This window comes from Tachysurus vachellii, chromosome 7 (assembly GCF_030014155.1).
Source record: "Tachysurus vachellii isolate PV-2020 chromosome 7, HZAU_Pvac_v1, whole genome shotgun sequence".
Lineage (NCBI taxonomy): Eukaryota > Metazoa > Chordata > Actinopteri > Siluriformes > Bagridae > Tachysurus > Tachysurus vachellii.
The window spans coordinates 7,289,142-7,314,989 of NC_083466.1; the positions used below are offsets into that span (position 1 = coordinate 7,289,142).

Here is a 25,848-nt window from a genome sequence, read left to right on the forward strand (position 1 = left end):
CTGGATTACCAAGGCACCAATATTTCGCAAACCTATAGTAATGTATCACATCATTTTACGTAAAATATATTAATTAGGAAAGGCTTTATTAAAATTCCTATCTACGAGTCAACTTGGTTAGAAAGACTTTACAACCGCGATCGATTAGTTTTCCTACCGCGTTGCATGATGGGATAGCGGGATTTTCAAATCCATATCCGCCTTTACTGGCGCCTGTTAGCCATGGAGGGTCGCGCCAGGTAGGGAACTGTGTTTGTTTCGGTCATGGGCATTTGTGTTAGACGAAATTAAAAGTGCAGCAAGGATTTTATATATGTTTTTAAACATAAAATGAGAGGCGTTGCTGTTTGGCTAATGCTAACGCTAATGCTAGCGCTAATGCTAATGCTAGCGCTAGCTTTCTGTTAGCTTTCCTTCTGGTTTTATCCTAAATATTCTAAATACTATAATAATATAGTATAAAAGTTTTATTTTATATATATTACGTAGTATGTGGGATTTGTACGTGGTGTTTCAGGTTGTTTGAGGTTGTTTTGGTGGTTCAGTAAACAGCTGTGTTTGTGTTTGTGTTGTTTGTGTTGAGCTCAGCAGCTCTACAGTGTTAATAACATGTTCATGACAACGTGTTTGTTGTGTTGCAGTGCTGTCACCACCCCCGCGAACATTCACATAACACGACGAAAGAGTTATGGACGCAGCTGTATGGAGAATCCGTCTGTGTTCTGGCAAACACCAGGTCACTTAAACACCCTCGGCCGCAGGGGCCCTACCAGCAGACGGGTTGCCAGATCCCAGATTACTACGGTGAGTATCTGAGACTTTAGTGTCATCTCCTAATCCGTATCTGGCTCTGTGTGCTTCAGTTTGGAAATGTCACCTTATGATATCCAGGTCTAATAAAAATGACCAGGTTTCAAATAGAAATTTCATGTCACATACACAACCATTTGTAGTAAGTCAAGAAGCTTTTATTGTCATTTCAACCATATATAGCTGTTACAGTACACAGTGAAATTAGACAACGTTTCTCCAGGATCATGGTGCTACATAAAACAAAGACAGAGCTAATGACTTAGTAAGTTAGTCCGAGATCCATAAAGTGAATCTGTGTGACCTGGTGCAAACAGTGCAGGACAAGACAGTTCAGTTATTAACTGTGTGTGGAAAGAAATTGTAGTGTAGTGAAATTTGTAAAAAAGAATCTAATCTAACAATTCTATTACAATATTCATAGTTATAAATAAGAAGGTAAATAGACTAAATAATATTTATGTACAGTGTCATCTTTTTCTATTTATATATATTAGACACTGTACATTAGGAAACTATACAGAAAGATAAATATACATATACTGTGTGTTTGTGTGTGAGAATGAACTAATCATTCTTTTGTAGAAATATGAAGTGAAGTGAAGTGATGTGACGTACAGCTAAGTATGGTGACCCATACTCAGAATTTGTTCTCTGCATTTAACCCATCCAAAGTGCACACACACAGCAGTGAACACACACCCGGAGCAGTGGGCAGCCATTTATGCTGCAGCGCCCAGTGGCAGTTGGGGGGGGTTTGGTGCCTTGCTCAAGGGCACCTCAGTCGTGGCCGGCCCGAGACTCGAACCCACAACCTTAGGGTTAGGAGTCAGACACGCTAACCATTAGGCCACGATGAATGGTTTTACTGTATTGATGGATTTAGAATCTCTTAGATTGGCAGTATTATGTGCAATGGGCAGTGAGGGAGGTTGCAAGGCTGCACAGTGAATTACACAGTGAATTGAATGCTGTTTATCCATTTTACATTTCTGGTATTTGGTAGATGCTCTTCTCCAGGGCGACTTACATTTCTCTCGTTTATATAACTCAGCAGTCGAGGCTTAAGGGCTGTGCAGCGGTGGCGCTAAACTCCACAACCAGTTGATGGTTTTCTCGAGATCTGCTGAACGTAATATGAATACGAAACATTTAATTTATAAATAAAAAGCTGTAATAGGATGCATCCTAGTCTGAGGTGAGGTAACCATGACACCAGAACAACCAGAGCGTGCATGTGTACCTTTCTAACAGCATGTACTGGGTTTGCATACAGTGTACCAGGCAACACAAGCCTAATAATAATTATGGTAATTCTCTTATCCCTGTTGCACAGCATAGTGACTGTACGGCTCATCAGCTGAAGCATTTCAGCTTTGGTGTAATTTCATGCTGATTTCTACACGTTATTCTTCATCTTTTTATTTGACTTTTAAGCTTTTCATAATGGTGTCTCTTCACTGTAATAATAGTCATTGCCTCAATGATATCTGTGGGTCTTTCCCAGTAATCTACGGTCTTCTGTTCAGACATGATCTGTCTCTTCTTTGTAGATTGTACTTTATTTCCATGGTTTCATAGCTGGCTTGTATTCACAATTTTTCCTTCCTGATTAACTGAATAGTGCAAGCTTTAGCTGATAAATTCACAGTGAAGTGAAGTTACTCCCCTGCTCTGTGCTTTAATTATTGTGAGCATAGTGTATGTTGATGTAAAGAATCATGAAAACAATATCTTCACCTCTGTTTACTGCAGAGTAAAGTGGACACAGACCAATTGGCCCTTCTGGTGAAGCACGAGTGGAAGCTGGCGTACGTCACCCCGCTGTACCGATTCCAGTACACGCAGCTCAAACTGTACTCCAAGCACCTCACCGCTTTCATCATAGCCGAGAAGCAGCAAGGGGTCGCTGTCGAGGTGGGGCTGGAGGCAGGATTTAAAGTCTCGCTCTCCACCGTCCACGGAATGGCAGAAACCGAGGACGATGCAGAAACTGTTTTCATTCAGGTAAATTATGGGATGTTAGTGAAATATTTGTGTACTCGTGGCCTCAACACCGCATCAGCACATTTCTGACTCCTACAGTGTGTGTTTTATACACGGAGCTCTTTTGAGTTCTTGTATCTGACATTGGTCTGAATGATGTGATCGTTTCTATAACAGCTATGATTCAAATCACAGGTTTCTGTTAATGCCTTTGGTCTAATGTTATGGTTTCTATAGTAACAACTCACCCAGGTACCTATGCCTGGATGTGCTACATAATCACCTGAGATTAATAACAAAGGAATGACTTATAAATCATTTCAAGGATGCAAACAACAATGAACAAGTTACAATGCTGCTGTGCATTGTTTCCAATATTTATACTATGATATTTTTAACTGCATAAATACATTCTCACTGTGCGTAACGCATCTCTCGCTCTTGTTTTGAATGAACTAGAAAAAGACACTGATTATAGCCATATCAGGCACAAATCATAGCAACCATAACAATCCTCACTCCATAGCTGTGACCGGCTGCTGTGACCGGATGCGTCTTGTGTGGATGCTTAAGACGGACCTTAAGAGCAGAGATTTTTTTTTTGTGGTTTTAGATGAGGATAAAGCACTTTGGATCACTTTATAAGATTAAGAACGGTCATACGAAATGTTTTTATCAGAGGTAAAAAGGCATATTGTAGCTGTGGATATGATGATCAGATGTCTAAATACCATTGGCTAAAATTAGCCAGTATATAAAAAGTATGGGGAAAAAAATTTAATTTAAATTTTAGTTCTGCTGATGACACACTTTTATTTTTTTACCCCAGATACACTCCAAAACAATGTTTGGGGCAGACACTCTGAAACCAGTGTGGCGAGGCTGGCTGACCTGCGTGAACGGAGATTGTGAGTACCTGAGGTCACTGCCCCCTGACTTTGTGAGTCTTCCTCTGTTCTGCAGCAGTGGCTCAGAATCCCTCACAACTCTCGTTAAGTCCTGGTTCGAGCGCACCTTTGACTGTAATTTCGGCGCTCTGTTTCTGAACTCTACCACTCTGAACTGGCTGGCTGCCCTGTGGACCGGCTGCCATCCCAGCAGCAACATCAGGTACCTGAAGCTGAGCTGGACCATGCCCACGCAGCCCTCGCTGGACATCCTGTACACAGTGAACCCACAGGACGCCTGGGAGCTGTGGAACAGCATTCACACGGAGGACAGCGCAGACGACAGAATCCACGTCGACGAGGTGCAGCGGTTTATGAACGGACTCGAGACTCACTTTTTCAGACATTTTAAGATCTACTTGTCGGCTGGGACACTCACGAAGGTCTCCACTTCCCACGGTTCAGCGCATCACGAGGGCAAAATCAAGGTAGGCACCATGCATTTGTGTTATTTACTCCTGTGCCACAGAGCTGAATTCTTGTACCTGATCTGATTCTTCTAGACATCCTGTAATGTCTCTTCACTTATAAATGTCAGTTATATCTTCCTGTATGCACACTTAAAGGGCTTTTTTCAGAAAATAGGTTAAATATTGAGCGAACTGCTTATAAACTGGTTTGTATTGTAGAAATGGGAAATGATCCTACTGACAATAACAAACACTCTGGTATCAGGATGATCATGAAAGCCCAGGAATGGCTTCATGTATAAATATGAATTAAAACTGCTCAAGATTCATTAATGATGGGGCGACGTGATCAATTTTTATAGTAGCTATACACATTTCATATATGTGTGTATGTGTGTGTATATATATATATATATATATATATATATATATATATATATATATATATATATATATATATATATATATATATATATATATACACACATATATTCTCTCTTTAAACAACAACAAAAAATACAGCATGTCATTTTGCTGAGAAGCCACAAAGCTCTTTGTCCTGAAGACTCTATTGGCAGAACTCACGCTGACACTGGAGACTCATTCACTAAAGGTTGCTCGTCTTAAAGAACTGTTCTAATTAGATTTATACTCGTTAGAGCTGCTGTAATAGAAAACAAAGCAGAACCTTCTAACCAATCAGAATTGAGAATTCTACAGTGCCATGGTATAAAGACAGTCAGTTTTGCTGCCAGTTTTGTTTACACACACCAAGTTGTTCCAGGTTACCTATTGTGTATTTATTCGGTCATCTTGTGCCCGCTTTGTTAGTGTTCTCATGCCATTGCGAGTCACTGTGTGTGTGTGAACATAAGCAGTATGATCTGAAGGAAAACCATTCATTCGGTTACGTACAGACGGCGAATTTTAATAGAAGATTATCTACAGTGCACTACACTCACTGTCCACAATATTAGGAACACCATACTAACACTTATTCATTTGCTTCAGATTTGTCAGCTGCATGGAAATGATGCCAATCTCATCGGTGTTTATCAGTCACTTATCAGTCTGTAAAATCTGCAGAACACACTGTTGGTGACTTGCTTTGTGACGTGTGAATTTTCACGTCAGAAGTATGAATTATGACACATGGAAATCTAATTGTGGTCATAATGAGCACAGGCTGAAAGAAAGCATTCATTACATCACCAGCCTGAACTGTTGACACAAGGCAGGTTGGGTCTATGGTGTCGATGCCAAATTGTGACCCTACCATCTGCATATCACAGCAGAAATCATGATTCATCAGCTCACTAGATGGATTTCCAATCTTTTGTTGAGCTTGTAGCAATCCAGTGGGGTTTTTCTACTGTCGAACCCCATCCACCTCAAATGTTGTCGCTGTTGATGTGACTTTTGTTCACCATGTAGTCTTGTTGTCAGCTTAAACCAGGCTGGCTATTCTCCCTCTGACCTTCATCACAAAAGCCGTTTCTGCTCCGCTGCCTATCGGATAAGAAAATCCCAGGAGCCTGTTCGGAACAGAGATCCGATTTTCACCTCATACTTTTGGTTTGATGTCAACTGAAGCATTGTACCGCTGCCACACAACGAGCTAATCGAGTAATTACTCAAATGCACAGAGAAGCTCCTATTAAAGTAACTGCAGAGTGTATATTGTTAAAAACACTATTCAAGCTCTGCATGTCTGCAGTGATAATTAGCTGATTACTCAAGAGCCAGGAAAACTCTTAAAGCTCCAGGACCAAAAACTTAGCATGTGAATTAGCTTTTTAGATGTTTTGAACAGTTCAAACCACATTTAATGATTAAGTTGGATTTTTTTTAGAACAGTGAATTTTTATAAACTGAACTGAATGTTGTAAAATCTAATTCGATTTAAATTCCAAGTCATTTTTCACCCAAATAAGAAATAGGAATATTTCCGGCTGGTGTTGTCTAATATAATGCTGTCAGGAACAAGAAAATGTAATAACGTTAAGTTCCTGTATTCATATTTCCCAGAAAGTTTTTAATGAAAGTTCTGAGTGACGTGGTGTTTCTGTTTCAGATCGGCAGCAGCGACTACATCAGCACCTTACTGACCCTTCTGACAGAGTGCGCCCTCCGCAGGACACCCGTTTAATTCCTCCGCTCTACTGTTTCAGCTGTAAATAGCCTTTGTTTTACTGCATACATGTGGCATGTATCTCTGTAGTCAAGCACAAATTTTAAAATTGTATTTATTTACATGTCTGTCATGAAGTTGTACCTTTATCTGGATTTTTGCTTTTAAATCTGATTTTTTTTTAAAATTTTATTAAATCCATACAGAACAAATGTCAACCAGTGTCAAATTAATCCACAATGTGTCTGTAAATAGCCCAAGCTTTTTGTATTTTGCTTTTACATCTACACCTTGTGTAAATTTACTAGTGCATAACTTTACCCTGTCCATATCAGTGTGTAAATATGTCTGTCTTGTTAATGTCTGGCTCCAGCAAAAAAAAACACCTCTCTACAAATGGATTGAAGGTCAGAGATGATGATCACATGGATATCAATATTTCAGACTATAACTTATAAATGTCTTTTTATACCGTACCTTTAGAAGTCAATCGTGTTTACTTTTCTGTTGTCATCTGTTTTTCCTGAAATAAATAGCCTATATATATAAAACCAGCTCAAATCATTCTTTAACCCTTTTACCAGAAAAGTAAATATTCTCAGAATAAATGGTGTCATCAAACCCATTGACACTAGGAAGTGCTAATTCATAAACGGATCAAATCCAAAGGTGTTATGTTTAACCACAAGATACAACTGAGGTAAAAACATGTCATGATGAAACACTACAGAGTCGTGCTAGATCAGTGGTTAAGGTGTTGGACTACTGGTCAAAAGGTCATGAGTTTGAATCCCCAGGTCAACAAGCGGCCACTGCTGGGCCCCTGAGCAAAGCCCTTAACCATCAATTGCTCAGCTGTATAAAGTGAGATAAATGTGGATAAAAGTGTCTGCTAAATGAAGTAATTGTAATGGAACAGCAGTGCAACTAAGCAATGAATAAATACTTAGCTTTTGGCACTCATGATGTACTCTGGAGTTGGAAACCCAAAGGAGGAAAAAAGGTGGTATCTCTCTCCTGCCAATCACTGCCACTAGCCAAGCGTGAGCATCTGTGACTTTGTGTATCTGGGAGATGTCATAGCATTTTCTCCAAGTGTGTTACAGTGACCTGTGAAGCAGCCTGGCCATCAGTTTAATTATGTGGTGTTGACCTTCACCCTCCCTGCTCGGTGGCTGCTGTGGGAGGGAACTGGCAAATAACCACAGTGAGGTAAAAGCATGTTTCCACATTTAACACTCGTATGTAAACAGTTCAAAATGCATCCCTTTTATTTAGTAAATCAACAGTTCGATGCAATGTGCGCAGGCCAACACTGGGAACCGTTTGCTTTCATCATCTAAATGCATAATAAATCCAACATTCTTTAAAAAAAAAAAAAAAAAATCATCAAAATTGTCTCACTGTGTTTAAAACAGATCAGTGACCAAACTGAACTTGTCTCGGATTATTAAAGTGCACAGACTGATGCATCAAATGATCATTAAAAAAAAAAAAAAGTGATGGTGTTGAAATGGTGGAAACCGCATGTGAGAAATGACTTGCATGCGCCTTCGTGAAAGGCTCGAATGCTCCTTATTCTACTGATTTAGTAAACACCGCTATACAAAATGAAAATCAACGTGTAGCTGAATCCGTGGCTGATGGGACATTGGTAGAAACGTTCACACACAAAGAAAGAATCACAGTGCATCCAGTTGATAAGATTAAAACAAAACTCAGACAATCTACTGTCCATATGAGCATGAAGCTGTGACAACACCTCATGCAACATCAGCTTACTCAAGAACCAAAAATGAAAAATAAAATAATCCACACAAATACTAGGCAGTACAGATCCTTCCAGAAAGGGTAGCTTTGAATGTGAATCTTTTTCCTGTGTTTGTGACTGAAGCAATGCTGCAGTGAGTCCGCGCTCTCTCTCTCTCTCTCTCTCTCTCTCTCTCAGACGGATGCTAGCCTTTGGCTATCGGCAGGTCCTATGAAAAGAGCGATGAAAACCAGTCCTGAATACGACGTCCTCACAGATCGGCTCATGAGAGCGACAGATGTTCATCTTCTCCTTAGCGATCTCATTGGCTTGAGATGTAAAGCAAAGGTCTTAAAAAATGGAGTCTTTTCTCTTTCCTTAATGTCTCGGTGAGAGGCACAATCTAGAGTGAGGCATCTTATGAGGGGTTGGATGAGGGTTTTACCATATATGTGATTCACAGTGAGTCATTTTAATCACGCCGACCCCTCCTCCTAATCTTCTGTAGTTCATTCCCCCGTAAAGCCTGAGGAAGGGAAAAGTGCAGATTATTTAAAAGCAACTGGTTCTAATGGTGAAAGATTGTAAAGGTACAAAGAAAATGTTCATGAAACCACATTCGCTGTGTATTTAATTACCTCCACGTGTTAGCGTCAGGATCATAGACTTCTATCGTCTTCAAGTAAGTAGTGCCGTCAAATCCGCCGACTGCCATCAACTGGCCGTTCACCACGGCTAAGCCCACCTTAAAGCCAAAGAACAAATCCGACATCAACCCTGGAGATTTATGCTCCTAAGCCTGAGACAAATTAATAGTGAAGTGCTTACCCCGCTCCGTCTGGATGTCATGGCGACCACAGGAGACCACTGATTGGTCCTCGGGTTGTATCTCTCAGCGCTGCTAAGTTCTGTGGTGTCGTCCCGGCCTCCGACAGAGTAGATCATGTCCTGGTAGACGGCGCAGCCCAGATGTTTCCGCCGCGTGCCCATTGGTGATACTGTGTGCCAGCGGTTTTCCTGAGGGTTATATCTCTCCACTGCAGATGGCAGAAAACATGCCAGGATTATTGTTTTTCTTTTAAACCTACATTTTTTCCTGGAGCTACAACAGAGCATTAAAAAGCCACCAATGGGAGCGTACTAGAGAACTGTGTGAACCTGACGTGCCTGTATATTTGGTTGTGTGTGTGTGTGTGCGCATGCCTGCACATCTAGTCGGTTGTCACTGTGGTTGAACTTGGCGAACAGCCAAAAATAAAGAAAAGGAACATGCTTTGACAATGGTGAAAGATTTGATTTAACTTATAGCATTGCCTGTGCTGAGATCACATTAAGTAAATAAGGCATCGGTTTAACATCCACGGTGGTGAGAAGACTCTCAACTGGCCAAGGCTGCCTTCCTTATACAGACAATGATATGCTTTGGTCAAGCTGTTAGTTACTTAACATATGGAAATATGCAGAAGCCTAACAGATTCGATTCGTAACCAGTATAAAGACCGGCTGTAACACGATGAGCCTAAAAATTATGCAGAGAACAAAACTCTCTGAATCAATCCGCTCTTATCTCAGCACTGATCAAATGCCACGAGAGTCTAAGGAGAAGCTGATTAATGGCATCGCATTAAGGGTCATATTTACTTTGTTTTATTTATTCCATCTTTACAGACGGTTTGTTCCAGGTCATGTATACCTGTATTTAAAGGGGAGGTGCCGTCTGAGCCTCCCACTGCGTAGAGGAATCCTCCCAGAACTGCTACTGCTACCCCCAAACGCCGCGTACTCATGGATGCCACCCGTGTCCACTTGTTCTCTTTAGGGTCATACCTTTGAAGAGAAGTAACATATTAATAATGAACTTATACGCATCAAACATACTGAGACTAAAGATCACAGCAGCCTAAACAATGTTTCCGTATGTAATCTACCACGTGAATATCCTCTTAGCCTGCCATGTGGTTCAGGTTTTGTTCTGTATTTCGTTAGATTTTATTCAGTGACACGAGAGCTATTGTCTCATAAAGAATATGTTTGTTTATTCATACCTATCATGGAGACACCGTATTTATGCGTATACGTACAAAGAACTGAAGTATTTTTCTTTTTCCCGACCTTTCAACTATATTGAGACACGAGACTCCGTCCTGTCCACCGACTGCATACAAGTAACCACCTAACACGGCGACCCCCACACTGGTCCTGCACGTGCTGGTGGGCGCCACATCACTGCTCCACTGGTTAGTCTTAGGGTCATACCTGAAAAGAAACACCAGAGGGCAGCATTGTTGTTGTTTCTTCACAACGTTACACCGTACATATTACTCAGGGTTGAAGCAAACTGACACCATCTGAGCTGTTAGATTTTTAATCACTTTACATTAATACTTAAAAAGTGTAAAGGGTCATTACACCAAAATCACAAGCAGCCAGGCTACTACATATTTATTTCAGAAATCGAGTAAAGCGTCCCGTCCTGGGGACAGGTTTCATTTTGATATTTTAATGTTAAACTGAGCTTAAACATTCACAGCCCTGTTAAGGTTTCACAACTCCTTTGGGTCACTGCAGTTTTAAACAAGCACTGCTATTAGTCTGTACATTTGCTAATACATTCTGATTATATAAAGTTTATACAGGACGTTTCAGTAAAGCATCAAATCTGTGTAAACAAACATGTAATCCTCACCTCTCTACACTGTTCAGGTAAGAAGAGCCATCATGGCCACCGACTGCATACAACAGATCGTCCAGGACGCTGACGCCGACTCCGCAGCGCCGCTTGCTCATGGACGCCACCATGCGCCACTCGTTGGTCTGAGGGTCATAGCGTTCGACACTTGAGATGGCATCACCACTGCACCATCCCCCTACTGAGCAAACACACACACACACACACACACACACAACTGCAAATTACTTTCTGTATTACGAATTCAAATATTCTTTTTTTTTTTTACTCTTTAATTATAACCCCCCATACCGGCAAACAGAACCTCTCCACAGCGAATGGGTTTACGGGGTCGTGTACGTGGTCCTTGCATGAGCGGCCGTTCTTGAGGAAGCAGAAGATAGTTCTTTGCTTCATCCACCAGGTCCCTGAAAAAAAAGAAATTCACCCGGAACTGCATTAAAACTATGTTGTCATCCATCCAGGTTACTAGCCTGCTTCACATATCCATTTGGTTTTGATTATCTGTAGTTCGTCTATGTAACATTTCAGCAAATGCACCTATGGAGGGGAAGAAAAAAAAAAAAAAAGATTGATGGAGAACGTACACACCTACACTCCTCATCGCTCTTAATTAGTGGATCCGAGCCCACTGTTCCGACGAGGAACTTGGGACTAAGCAGAGGAAGCCGGACATGCTGAAGGACCTAAACAAAAAAGTGCATGCTACAGTTAACACTCACGCTCGACAGCCAGCTAGTGAACATTTTATCGAACGCTAGATTTGTTTTAATGGTAATCTACATAGCTGAGACTACACCGTGTGGAATTAGAGGGTTTAAAAGTAAAAACACAGCGGCGTAACTTTTACTAGGAACAAAACTGAAAGCCAGTACAGTGAAAACCGGTACTGACCTGAGGCAGCTGAGGTCGTCGCTCTTGGATGCTGTATTTAACCCAGGCCATGACGGCGTTAAACACTTGCTCCTCACTGCGCACGTTCAGCTCGTCACTTGAAATGATGTCGATCAGCTGATTGGCTGGGAGCAACATGAACTCTTCACTCTCCATGACCTGAAGAAGGAAACAGAAGAAAAAGAGACAGACGTGTTAAAAACATGTTAAAAACATCATTGTCTTTAACATGATTAAAGACAATGAGACATGCTGAGAGTATTATAGTGACTGAAGACACTGTAGGTCACCGGTTCTGCCATAATCATGTCAATACATTCAGTATAAACACAGAGGATATGTAGATGCCGATGTTTCACTGTGTGTGCAACACGTACTATGCAGCCAAGACTCATGTACTACTTCTATTAGAACAGAACTGCTGTGTGTTAAATGTTATCAAGTAAATCAAGTTAAATGATATTTATCACGTGATAGAATGTACAAATGTTTAGATTCAAACTTGCCTTTGGAGTAAAAAAAATGAGGAGCTGATTCTTCATCTATTAAACATGACGCGTATGGAAAAAGAGAGACATATCATATAGTTTATTCCCAGAAAGTTTCGCTAAATTTAGTACAGGGATGTCGCCCTCGATTCTAATCATCCTTAGACTGAGCAACACTCACAAGTACCGAAATAAAGTAAGGCTTCTTGTCTCATTTCCTCACAGGTTTAATACAATAGCAGTAATATTACTGAATCTGAATATTGTGGTATGTCACATGCCCACTTCTACTTTCTCCACAGACTCATGACCTGAGCTGTAAGGAAGCCCTTTACCTCCTGAAAGTTATGCTGGGTGAACTTGTCAGCGATTCGCAGCAACTCTCGGCATGAATGCGTGTCAGCAAAAGCCCTGATGCCCAGGCAGTTGGACGGGTCGAGCTGGCGCTTTAGGAACTCGCAACAAGCCTCCTGGATTTCAGCCAGCTGTAGCAGGCAGGCAGCGGGCAGCAGCGTTTGCACATTCCCCTCCTCCACGGTCACCTGAGTGCCACAAATAAAATAGTCTCTCACACAAGACCAGTGCCAGCATGGTGCACAGACATATATGAATAAAAGAAATCATATGTCATTCATAAGAAACCAGATTAATTCCTCGGCCCTCCAGACTGTCAGTTTACAAATCAATAGCTACAGCTTAAATGTCAGACCTGCGAGGTGTAGGCGAAGTCGATGAGCAGCTCCATGGCGCGTTCATCGATGTCACGGATCACCACCTCGGTCTGGCGGCTCTCGGCCAGCTCGCCGGTGAACATGGCCCTGAAGTAGGGGCTGCAGGCTGAGAGAATGACACGGTGTGCGTAGATCTTCTTTGCACCTACCACCAGCACAACGTCACACAGCTCACGGTGCTTACGCAACAAGTTGATCACCTCCAGAGTTTGCCGCGGGTGCTTGTCTGACACATAGGGCATGCGGGCTGGCTGTGGAACGCCCTCCGGCAGCTTGTTTGGGTCGCCCAGGGTGCAGCGGCTCGTGATGTCCATCCCGCCGGTGCCCCTGTGAGTAAAAACACAAATCAGTAAATAAAACCTAAATTAAGATCAAGCTGTGGCCATCTGAAGCATGACAATATTAACCTCTGCAGCTTCTCATGCAGTCATGATACTGCTTAATGTAATCGCTACGTTTTGTGCGCTATGATCACATCATCGCTACTGTGAAGGACTAATGATATCAATTGTTCTGTTTCTCATCATAGAAACAGTCTAAAGAGCAAAATACAGTGAAATAAATAATCTTTGTTGAAATCAAGTCAAAGGAAAAGTAGATTTCAGCTGCTGTGAAAAGGCACTTAAGGTTATCGACCAGATCGGTTCCCTGTGCTCAATTAATTCCTTGTTTCCTGTCTGGTCAATCCAGGTCTCACAGGCATCATAATAACAATGTGCGCACACTGACACTTTGACTCTCACTGACTTTAAAAATAAATAAATAAATCAAAATTCTGGTGACCAGCTGTAATACTACATAATACCAGACATCCTGAGTTGGTATAACTGGATCCAAAGATGTGCTTGGTGGAGGGATGAGGGTTTGTATGTCTAATCACTCAGGCATGTAAACTGGCCGCTCTAAATTAGATTTTCTGTCAGCATGCAAGATCCTAATCTACTTGGATGGACGCCATCTCTTCTAGCAAGAGACAAGACATGCAGGGTGTTTCCTCAACCACTTACAACCAGTTCAATAAAAAAACATGCACTGTAACGGCAGGAATGAAGGCCGAGTAGTCTGATTAAAACGTCACACGAGAGCTGGATCAGAGATTCGAAGCTTTCTCCCACATCAATCTAGCAATGCAAACACAGCTCTAAAAATCACCTTATACAGTGAGTTTGGTAAAAACACATGGAGGGTTTGTAAAAAATAAATACGAGCCTGGAAACCATGTCAGGATGCATGGACTCCATGAAGATCTACCAGCTCCAGTTGGACTCTGTGATACTAAGAGGAGATCTGAACTCCATGTGATCCCTACACCAATACAACCCTTGTCTGACTGTATATTTGTAATCACACCATCTAGTGTCACCCATATGAGGATGAGGTTCCCCTTTGAGTCTGGTTCCTCTCAAGGTTTCTTCCTTTACCAATCTAACCGAGTTTTTCCTTGCCACTGCTCATCAAGTCACCTCAGACTTGCTCATTGGGGATAAATACATATACATACATACATACATACATACATACATACATACATACACACTGTGAAATATATATATTTAGAATTTTTATTATATTAATTCTTTATACTTCTCCTTATGTTTATCTTCTGTTCTATGTTTATGTTCTGTAAAGCTGCTTTGAGACAATGTCCATTGTAAAAAGCACTATACAAATAAACTTGAATCGAATTGAATTGAATGAAGAACCAAGAAACTTGCATTAAAACCTCTACTGATCAATAGATCTTTAGGCAGGACAAAGCTCACACGTTTATTTAAATCGTTATAAAAACTATTCCTTACATATGGCTCTCTCTGTCCCTTTTCCTAAACCCTGAGCTGACGAGGTTCACAAAGACAATAATATTAATGGCATTAAAGCAAACAAGGCCCCTTACTCAATTCTCAAAATGTCTTGTTGATCTGAGGACCAGGGTTTAAGCCCCAGCACTGCCGAGCTGCCACTGTTGGGCCCTTGAGCAAGGCCCCTAACCCTCACTGCTTCAGGGGTGCTGTATCATAGCTGCCCCTGTGCTCTGACCCCAACCTACAAAGTTGGGATATATGAAGAAAAGTATTTCTTGTGCTGTAATGTGTATGTGGCGATGATAAAGGCTTTCGTTATGGTTGCTGGCAATATTCTGGGTTTTATTTTTCACACAATTTTTTAGCTTGAACATGCTGAGCTTAAAAATCACAGCATAATTCGGAGTTCATTTCAAGGCACTCGCCTAATGTAGACTTCACACCACATGTGATGATGTGTTACTATTCCCAACATGGAGTGAGGCAATAAACACATGTAAAGAGTGTTATTGTAAAGAGTGTTATGATGCTGTACAAATTGCTTGTATTGAGGATCATTTTCAAATTTGCTTCATAAAGTGTCTCTGGATTTAATGCTTTACTCTTGTGCACTAAGGTCGAATGCTGCGTCTCAAAGCTGTGCTGCTTCGATGTTTATTCATGTGGAAGAATTCCAAGGAAAAGGTCACACACGCACGCAGACACGCACGCAGACACGCACGCAGACACGCACGCACACACGCACGCACACACGCAGTCACGCACGTAGACACACGCAGTCACGCATGCGTGTGTGTATGTGTATGTATTACATACATACACACATACATAAACACACACACACACACATACATACACACAGTCACGCACGCATACACAGTATGTATGTATGTGTGTGTATGTGTGTATGTACGTGTGTGCGTGTGTGTTTATGTATGTGTGTGTGTGTTTATGTATGTGTGTGTATGTGTATGTATGTAATAAAACAAACTCAGAACTGGACTGACAGAACATGCTGCATACAGACCTGGAACACTTAACCACTTTGCTAATAACAGCCTATAAATAAGCGTGACATAAGCGTTCGGCTCATCTACAGAGCTCCCTGTCTGTGTCGAGTTAGAGCATAAAACACTGCCGCGTGTTCGCTGTCTGTCTGCATCTTCAGTTTAGTGCTATAAGTAAGACGTAAAGGAAGTCTCCTTCAGACTGAATCATATCCAGAAATATCTGCCTCAAACCAAATCCAGCTTTTAAGTCATTCAGAATTTCCGTTGTGGTTTAGGACATAGTACGGCTTTCTGTCATCCAAAAAATAAACAAAACTTCACAATGTAGCACGAAACTGGAAGACTTTTTTTTTTGTTCTGTCCGAAATTGACAAAAGACAGAAAAGGTAGAACTTTAGCAGAAAGCTGGAAGAGAAAAGAAAGCTTTTTTACTTTTAAATGTGATTATGTAGCTTAATGTCATATGCATGAAGATTTGTCAGTTTATTGATGGAAAAAGATTTTGGGTGAAATGAGCAATCGCTTTGGTTAACGATTTACGGTTAATGTGGGATTTAGTCCTTGCTTCTTCTCTTTAAATACAGCAATGCAGCAGCGCTTTAGCTCTGTAGCCTGTCCAGCTCGCTCGTACCTCAAACAGATCTTACATGCTAAAACAACACTGACAACACGAGTCACCATTCATGTGTGAATAACAAAAAACACAAACCAACAAATCGCTAATTTAATACTAATTAAATTATTATTAATAAAAATTATTTAAAAGTCTAGGTTTGTCTTAAATAACATCAGTACACACACACACACACACACACACACACACACACACACACACACACGTATAGTCGAGGTAAAAGTCTAAGTTTGTCTTAAATAACATCAGTACACACACACACACACACACACACACACACACGTATAGTCGAGGTAAAAGTCAAGGTTTGTCTTAAATAACATCAGTACATTATATCTTGTTTTGGGACTGTGTGTAAGTCTCCTGGTTTAATCTTCTGTACATCTTGCATCAAGACTGTATCAGTAACATCCACTGGCCTTAGTCAGTTTTTTCTCAACTCTATTCAAATTCTACACGCTTTAAAATGTATGAGTCATCCACACATTACATAGACTCTCTCTCAAGAGAATACAAACATGACTGGAGCCAACAACAGACAAGTGTGTGGTCCAAATGCACTGCGCAGCTGCTTCAATTACCAAATGTCAACAAGTATTTTAACACAGGCATCAACTGAAGCATCCAAGGAAGTGTCCTTATTTACAACACGGCTGTTTTGACGAGCCCCAAATGTGATTTTACACAATTGACAAACAATGAGCTGCAAGATGATGACGCTGATGAGCTGAATTTCCCTAAAGGATCATGAACTATCGTGTACAAAATTCAATCTATAACTGACAGGAGGATCTGATTACTCGTACAGTGATTCGTATAGTGAGTAGTATGATCTGGGCTGGTTATCAAATAGAATGAGTTGTTGTGTGCTCAGATTTATTTTATAGTGTTCCACAGGACCGGACCTGGATGATCGGAAAGCAGCCCATAGTCGTGGACATCATGCAATACTGGACAGAAAAACGCAGATAATTGTGGTGGCATTGATGGCTGAAGCAGTTAAGGGTCTGGGTCATCGATAGGAAGATCAGGGTTCAAGCACCAGCACTGCCGAGCTGCCACTGTTGCCACCCTTACTAAGTGCTCTGACCCCCAACGTCCAATGACGAGATATGTGAAGAAAGAATTTCACTGTGCTGTAATGTATATGTAACAAAATGAAGGCTGCGACTGCTTCTTCTTCTTCTGGCTACCGGAAAGACGCATGTATCCAGTGAGTAGTATTAAGACTTTGACATGCATCATGCACAGACAATCTTCCCACCCATTCAGCCATTCAGCCACCTCACCCCATCATACTAACACCTAGTAACAGCCAGCATGCGCTTGCTCTGAGCCACTTGTTTCCAGCCAACATCCCTGCACCCTAAGAGTACAGACATATTCGCTCCATTGCCTGTTTTTTTCCCTTTGGACTGGTTGGTCTCCAGATGATGCGTTTCTGTTGTCACTCAACACACAACATGACAACTGAGCCACGTGGCGTCTCCGTACTCTCTATATGAACATGTTATGCACAAATCTGAGATCGGCTCTTGCAAATAAAGAGTGACTGAGCTGCTTCATACCAAAGCTTTGACAGAACCAGCATGCATTCTTAAAAGTTTTTAACCAGTCCCACAGGCAACACTGCAGCACTCACGTGCACATGCAGAGCTTGAAACAGACCAAACCCTGTGCATTATTATTATTATTATTCATTTAAAATGCTATTAAATGCATTACATACATAGACCTCATCCGTTGCCGAGAGACTTAACACACATGTAATACGAGGGACTATATATATATATATTTAAAGGCGTCTGACTGGAACTGCTGCGCGTGCACAATCACAGCTGTCATCGTGCACGAGCTTTAAAAATAGCCAGGAAATTCCGCGAGACCTAAAACTCCCAGCGCGAGACTTTTTAAAGACTAGCACACTAGCGCACTAAACAGTACGTCCCAAGACTACGGGCATAAATCTATACTTACACACTGACGAGTGCGGTAGTGTGTCGGTGTCTGTGTCGGAATGCAAACTGTAGCCCGATTTTTCTGCTCCATTGCGTTTGACAACACGTAATAACGACTTGAATACATTAGCATTCAATTAAAAGATCCGTTAAAACAGGTCGTCATGGTAACAAGTTCAAATCAAAACACTCAGGAATAAAATAACGACTCGCTCATAACATGTAACAGTAAACGTCTTGTTTAATATGTTAGTCTTTTACACTGATCCGTGTTTGAGTCGCACGTCAATGAGCTTGTTACAAGCTAATCCCAGTTAGCCAGCACAGCTAACTGCTAGCTAGTTAGTAGCTGCCTAGCAAACAACCACCTAATGTAACCAAAATGCGAGCTGTACAAACAAAAGTGTCCTAGAAATAAATACATATATTTTTTTATTTTACCTTATCTGTCCATTCAAGCGGTCCAGAGTGCTCTTTAAGTCGTCTCTCTCTTGAGAGAGAGAATTTGGATCAAAACCTGAAGCGAGTAATACCGTAATGACCATAGATATATGGTAATGACGACAAGCGTGCGGCAGCGTCCCAAACGGCTCACTATAGGATAAATAGTGCCCTCTGTTTGGCGTTAGACGTCCTTATTTTGTACCCTTTGTAGTGTACCTAGGTAGGGAGCTGTTAGGTGTTTGGGATTAAATTTGTGAATCTCACTACTTTAGCTGTATTTCCAAAATGGCCACCGGAAATATTCAATAATATTTCAAAGTAAGAGTGTATAAAATGTTAAATATGTGATAAATGCTAAGAGATAAAAGATTTGCTTGCCCATAAACATCCAAAGTAGTACCCTATACTAATTAGTGTATAAACTCTAAATCTGAACATCTCAGGGAATGCTGGGAATAAATACTACATTAATGTTGCATCTTTTAGTCTTTTAAAAAAATAGTTTCATAGTAACTTGAACTGAATCCAATTGTGATTAAATATTTTCAAAGTTCCGGCATTCTCCGATTTGCTTATTGCCAAAAAACGGCCTATAGAAGATGCAGCCAAGACCGTCGATGCTGTCACACAGCTATCTTACATCTAAAGAGCAAGGACGGCTCTATACGACAATGCAATTTATTGATTGCATCTCATCATTCAATCCAAATTTGGCAAATCTCTTTAACTGGGAATTGGACTTTGCACATCAAAGTCCAATAACAAGCACATCACTTCAGAATCAGCAACCACACCTCCAGCATGGTACACCAACCCAAACCCCCCACCCCTCGAGGCAGTGCATTAAGTCTTATGCTCTGATGACAAAGCTTTTAAGACCCCTCCATGGTTGTTGACTGGGCAATCCACTTTTCAATGGGTTTGTTTTCATCAGACTCTTCCAAACATTCAACAATGAGATTATTTACTTATTAGCTCACAGTGCATTACTGTATAAAATTGTTCAATCTTCCACATTCGAGGTTGTGGAACTGACTGGAACGGGATGTCTGAGATGTGTAGTTGGTCATTTGTTTACACGTTCCTGTTTTATATGGTAAAGATTTTCTCACTCATATTCAATAATCTCTTTATGATGGTCATGGAAAAGCCACAGCTTCTCATCAAGATCACTGGAAAACGCAGTGTCGATGAGATTAAATTTCCACGGTACGTTGCTCCTATTCATGTTTCCTTCAATGATGCATGAAACTTTTTATAGTGAGTCTGTCAAATATGAATAAATGGTGTTTATGGGATCATATCAGCAACCATTCTTTCTCCAAACGTGACATGAATTATTGCCAAATAGTTTTTGACTTTTTTCCAAAAGCATTTTGATTTGCATTTCCTATAGTAGGAATGGAAATGATTGTAGTGTGGTTTTGATTATTGTTCTCTGCTGCTTTCAGGTTGTCCTGCAACTTTTTCTTCTTCTGACTGCTGGCTTCTCTCTTACCTTCCTTATAAAGCAGGCATAAGGCAGGGATATCCAATCTTATCCGCAGTCTTATCATTCCAATCAAGCATGAGCCACACCTTATAAAGCATGAGCCACACCTTATAAAGTAAGGACAAGCACAAGATGATGTTAACATACAAAAATCCATATATGTAATGCTATTTATCTCTCTATATATCTAAAGATGTACATATGTTTATACACTAAGTGTCCAGTGCATGGACTCTTGCTTAGTTTCTTCTCACTTCTGTTGTGGAGACGCTTCAATTCCATACCACATCTGTTGGTTGGCTGCAATAATGTCATCCCTGGGAACTTCCGATGGCTCCTTTTACCTTCACTGTGAATGCTATTTGTCGTTGTGAAGATTTCCCAACAAATGACATCTTCGTCCAGTTACTCGAGTTACAGTACCATAGCTTTCCAATCAGCTCTTACCACTCTGGCCTCTGACAGCTCTCAACTTTAAGGCTTTTCTGCCAGCTAAACTCATTGGATTGAGTGTCTTTGAGCATTGTGTCACTGTCACATGATTGACTAATTGTGTAATTGATTAAATGAGTGTGTGTACAGGTGTTCCATTTGAAGTGTCTGCTGAGTGCACATATTTTTTAAGAATAAATACGATAATCAAATTGTAAATGCTGCTCAGAAGCACAACACTTTCCCCCGTAAACAGAGGATGCCAAGTGCCGTATGAAAAGTGCCGTAAAACCGCAACAGTGCTGTGACAGTAATGATTAAGTGAATATGTAGGAGCAGCATTCAGATGTCTCTGCTATAACCTGGAAAAACAACAGGCGCTAGAGGCAGCAGTTAATCACCGTCAGTGACTATTAATCAATGCATTTTAGATCAACAGTATGTTAATGAAGTCAAATAGATGTTTCACCATATTCAGAGACAATTATTTATCTGCATAAATCAGTTTGTAGATCAATTTCACTTCACATAATTAAATTGAATTCGGTTAAATTCAGGTTTATTTGTTTATTAGGGATTTTATATTTTTTATATTTCTATCACAAAGCATACAATTATATATAGAAACCCTTAAAGCACAGGAAGACTCTGTGCACACATGAGGGGCAGGAATCGACCCCAAAGGTGCAAGGCAAATGTTTCAGCCACTGAGGCATATAACCCCGTCGCTCTGTCATTAGTTATCCCTCCTTGGAGCACCTTTGTTAGGCTCTAATCACTACATACCAGAAACACCCCACATGACCTGCGGTATTAGAGATGCTATGACCTAGTTGTCTAGCAAGAGTTTTGGCTCTAGTCAGAGTAGAAAAGATCCTTATGCTTACCCATGTTTCCTGCTTGGCCACTGTAATAAGATACATAACAATGTCATGGCTGACACAGAGACAGTAACCTGAGCACAGGATTAAACCACAGACTCTTGACCTGCCAGTAACTTTACTGCAAGTAGAATTCATAGACACATTAGGTGTTTATTATGGACATCATTCAAAGTAACGTTATATTTATTCTTCCCTAAAATGGCCTAATTCCCTTTTTACATAATAATTCTTCATTTGGTTTAATTTTTCTTATTTACAAATAAATAAATAAATAAATAAATAAATAAATAAAAATCATTATTCTTTTCATTAATTGTTATTTCATTTAATAATCAGTTTGTTATATTAAGGCTAGGCCTCACCCAGTCTTCAGTCATTCTGTAGTTCGCTGGTCTAACATCAGTGAGGTCATTTTTATTTAACCCTTTTAATTATATCGTACTGATATACTGTATGTCATTTGAATTATAAATCTATTGCGATTAAAAAATATATAAGGATTGTTAAAGGCTCCTGAGCTCCAATCTGAATGAGAAAGCTTTTGCAGGGTTAAACATCGAACCTTTACGGGTTCTCACAGAGAGACAAACCGAAGAACGCCAGAGTGACAGACGGAGCCTTTTTTCCTTTAAAAATTCTACACATTTTCAGGAATATGAGCAGCTATTTTTATAGAAAGCTTTGGAAAAGGAGGGATAAAGAGCTTGGCAGTGAGTATTTTAATACTTGGTTGTTTGCTCTGCATGAAACACATTACTGCTGACACGTATTTCGCCCGGCTTTTCTGTTTTCGTTGTAGTCTGTATCATTTCTTTGTGGTTGTGTCTGTGTGTGAATAACACTCTTATAGGCCTGTATTCTTCTATCCTTCAATGGAATGTTTACAGAGCGGTTTACGAGCTCAGCCATGCCTGTTCTCTCTCTCTCTCTCTCTCTCTCTCTCTCTCTCTCTCAGCTCCCGGGCCTCTTGTAAAGATATCTTATTCAGCCCTTTTGTGGAATGTTGGAGTGTGTGAGTGTGTTTGCGGTTGGTGGCCCCCGTGCTGCACTATAGGAGCCATTTCAGACACAGTCATAAGGGAAACAGCAGCACACCGTTAAGGGAAACAAACCCGCCATGCCTGCGGCTCGTATCGCCCTTGAACCCTCCGTATCTATCAGTATTTCATTTCCACCAAGGAATAAACATTTTCCACCTCATTTTGACTTGTTGGTCTTATTATCTTTATAAATGACTTGTTTCAATAGCTTTAACTAATACTTTAAGAACAGTTTATATTAAATAGTGGATCAGATAAACGATAATCGGAATAGAAATAGTAATAAATCCACACACAAACTATTTAAAAGGTGATGACCCGTTTAGAAACAAACATTTATTTCAGTTTATTGTGTGTACATATAAAAACTGAGAATGATTCACTGTGCAGTTTCAAAAAGCCTAAAATGGCTTTTGCTCCACAAAACGAGCACAAGCGCGCAGGGAGCATGGAAAGCCTTCTCCTCAATGCCCACTCTGGCTTTGTAGTGCTGCCAGCGCACCAGTCTTGTGTTGTTTTGGAAAGGGGGCACATAGTGGGGGTTAGACTGTAAACTCCAGGCTGTAATATTCCCTCACGGCCACATGCATGCCTCCAAACACAGAGGCGTGTGTGTACACGTTTGAAAGCAGCTGAGTCGAAACATGTCAACACGACCGCGTAGCCTCTGCTTTCATCTCATGCTGACCCACGACGACGTGCTCACATAAACACCACCCACACAAACTCACGTCACTACACACACCGCACTTGTTAGAAGGTCTGCTCAGGTTTATATCTCAGGCTCTGTGTGTGTGCGTGTGTGTTTTGTTGTAAAGTTTATCTTCCCCCCCAAACACACACACACATATACACACACACACCAAACCCCTTCCCCTGCCCAAATCTTCCTCCTCCTCCCCCCCCTCCTGGGAAAACAGCGACAACAAATTAGCCTTCTTTTATGTCACGGACCAAGGACGACACTTGGACAGGCCCGAGATTGTCCTCGCGGGTTCCCATGAACCTCTCTAACCTTCTCCTTTCAGCGCCGAAGGAAGCGGCCATTGTGCCAGCACCTGTTTCTGTGGAAATTGGTAAAATGATGGCTTTGTTAGGCATCACCCAGGCAACCAGGAGAAAGGGGAAAGGGGGGTGGTGGAGGAGGTGGAGGTGGAGGAGACAGAGGAGGGGTTTGGGGCCATGTGCTGAACCTTAAGAGTCCATGCCAAGGGTGGGGAGATATAGGATTGTGTCTTGCTGCTCCAGCAGGGAATCATGGGATTGCAGCTTGATTTTCCAGGAGTTTAGTCAATTATCAGCCGTACGCTTGCTTACCGTTGTTATTTCATTTGCTAGTCAAGCTTGAGTCATGCATTCACATCAGACAGGAATGACTCACTCAGACTGGACCAGCGCTCTCTTCAGTTGCACAATTTTGCCATTCAAATGAGAAAAAGATTGCTTTGACTAAAAATCCAGTCATTAAAATATACAGGTCACAATATTTTGGTGTCATTTCTTATGATATTGAACACCTGTATGTACAGAATGCTCCTGCATGTGGGTCAGTGTTACTGCTCCTGAGCCTCCAGCTGTTTTTTTTTAATATTGTGGATTCACTGTGAAGTTCTGCATCTCCCAGCAGATGGCAATCATTTCTCAGAAGTGGCAGAGCCAGGACAAATCATCCATCTTAGAACTTCCCTCCGCACTGGACATGATGAGGATGAGTGTCAGAGGTTGAAGATTTTGGTTTTGAAAATTTGTATCGTCCCCGTGACCCGAGGTAGTTCGGATAAGCGGTAGAAAATGAATGAATGAATGAATGAATGAATGAATGAAATTTGTATTGCAATAACAGCCGCCTTGTGATTCTGGTATTATCATCTAGAGCAAAAAAAAAAAAAACGGACTATGAATTATTTTTACACCATACACATTACTCATGATACAAAAGGTAAACCTAAATATCCAAAATAGTAATATATGGAAATTAATAACAGATAGGAAACTAAAGGTAGTCATAAAAGTGTGTGCTGAAACGACCAGGATTTATACTACATCATGTCAGATGTAAATATTGAAACAATACAAGTATATTAGAGTGTGATTTCTGATGAAGTTCAAATATTTAGATTGAAATTTTTTACAATTTTCATTTACAGCATTTTGCACACAGCCTTATCCAGAGCAGCTTGCATTTATCTCATTTGTAAATCTAAGCAATTGAGGGTTAAGGGTCTTGCTCGGGGGCCGAGGAGTGGCAGCTCGGTGGACCTTGGATTTGAACTCACAACCTTCCGATCAGTAGTCCAACCTTTTTAGTCATTTCTGATTAATCCATTTATAATCTGATTAAATCTGGTGTACGTTTAGACAGTAAAGCATTTCCAGTATACAAAATCTATATCTATTTGGCCCGCAAGGTGACAGCAGAACTGATGAATCCGACGCTTGGGTCACGACTTGAGTGGAGTTTCCAACAGGTTCTCCGGTTTCCTGTCACCATGACAGTAGGAATATTGGTAAATTATCCTAGGTTTGATTGAATGTATCCTGTTCATGGTGCTCAGTCATGGACAGGTGATCCTATGAACGAATAAAAATAATAATGCAAGGCTATTTGATTTCTAAATGACCAAACTATCTTACTCCCCAAATGCAACATTAAAACTGACTGAAGATGAATAAGTATGTCACATTATGATATATTCATCATTCCCAATATTATGAAGAGAGCTACAATTTTCAACAGAATAACACAGTAGAATTCTATATAAGGTCACTTTAATCAGCCACAGGCATAAAAACATACACAAAGTACAGTGATGGAAAGTCCCTTCCGCTTCTCTGGCTATATGTAGGTTCATCTTGGTGTGCTGACCATAAGGACAGAGCCATCGCTTGTATCATTTCAAGCAGAGATGTCTGTAAAATCACAGCACAGTCAGCAGAAATCAGACTGTTTAAAAGCATAAACCTCCATCGCTCACCGGATTTGTGGCGAGCACTCAGTTGCCTACGGTGTATTTAAATCGTACAAAAAAATACCAGTAAAAACATAGCACACTAAAAAAAAAAACTTAATAACCAAGCGTGGACCTTGAAAAAAATCTTGGTTCTGTCCCAAAAGTCAGGTTTTCTTAGTGGTATTACAGTGTTCTATATGTCAGCCATTTTAAACAACATCCCAAATAGTAGAATTTCTACACTAAACATTATTCTATATACTGGATATAGAGTCAGACCATATGTATTCCTTTACAGTCATATTCAGGGTTGAATTAAACACAATTACTGTAGTGTTAAAATCAAAATTTGTGATATTCCGCAC

At 40.7% G+C, this 25,848-nt stretch overlaps 2 protein-coding genes across 2 annotated transcripts; one reads left to right on the forward strand and one right to left on the reverse strand.

The window, feature by feature from the left end:
• Positions 1–160: 160 nt before the first annotated feature.
• cenpl (centromere protein L) lies at positions 161–6,835 on the forward strand. Its single transcript, XM_060873960.1, has 5 exons — positions 161–239; positions 642–804; positions 2,566–2,817; positions 3,626–4,171; positions 6,228–6,835. The coding sequence occupies exons 1-5, from the start codon at positions 223–225 to the stop codon at positions 6,300–6,302; spliced, it is 1,053 nt and encodes a 350-aa protein (XP_060729943.1). The 5' UTR covers positions 161–222; the 3' UTR covers positions 6,303–6,835.
• Positions 6,836–7,537: 702 nt separating this feature from the next.
• klhl20 (kelch-like family member 20) lies at positions 7,538–18,794 on the reverse strand. Its single transcript, XM_060873959.1, has 12 exons — positions 18,682–18,794; positions 12,815–13,163; positions 12,441–12,647; positions 11,618–11,776; positions 11,315–11,409; positions 11,015–11,130; positions 10,721–10,904; positions 10,147–10,290; positions 9,728–9,861; positions 8,863–9,071; positions 8,673–8,779; positions 7,538–8,560 (listed from the first exon to the last, which is right to left on the reverse strand). The coding sequence occupies exons 1-12, from the start codon at positions 18,783–18,785 to the stop codon at positions 8,476–8,478; spliced, it is 1,893 nt and encodes a 630-aa protein (XP_060729942.1). The 5' UTR covers positions 18,786–18,794; the 3' UTR covers positions 7,538–8,475.
• Positions 18,795–25,848: the final 7,054 nt, after the last annotated feature.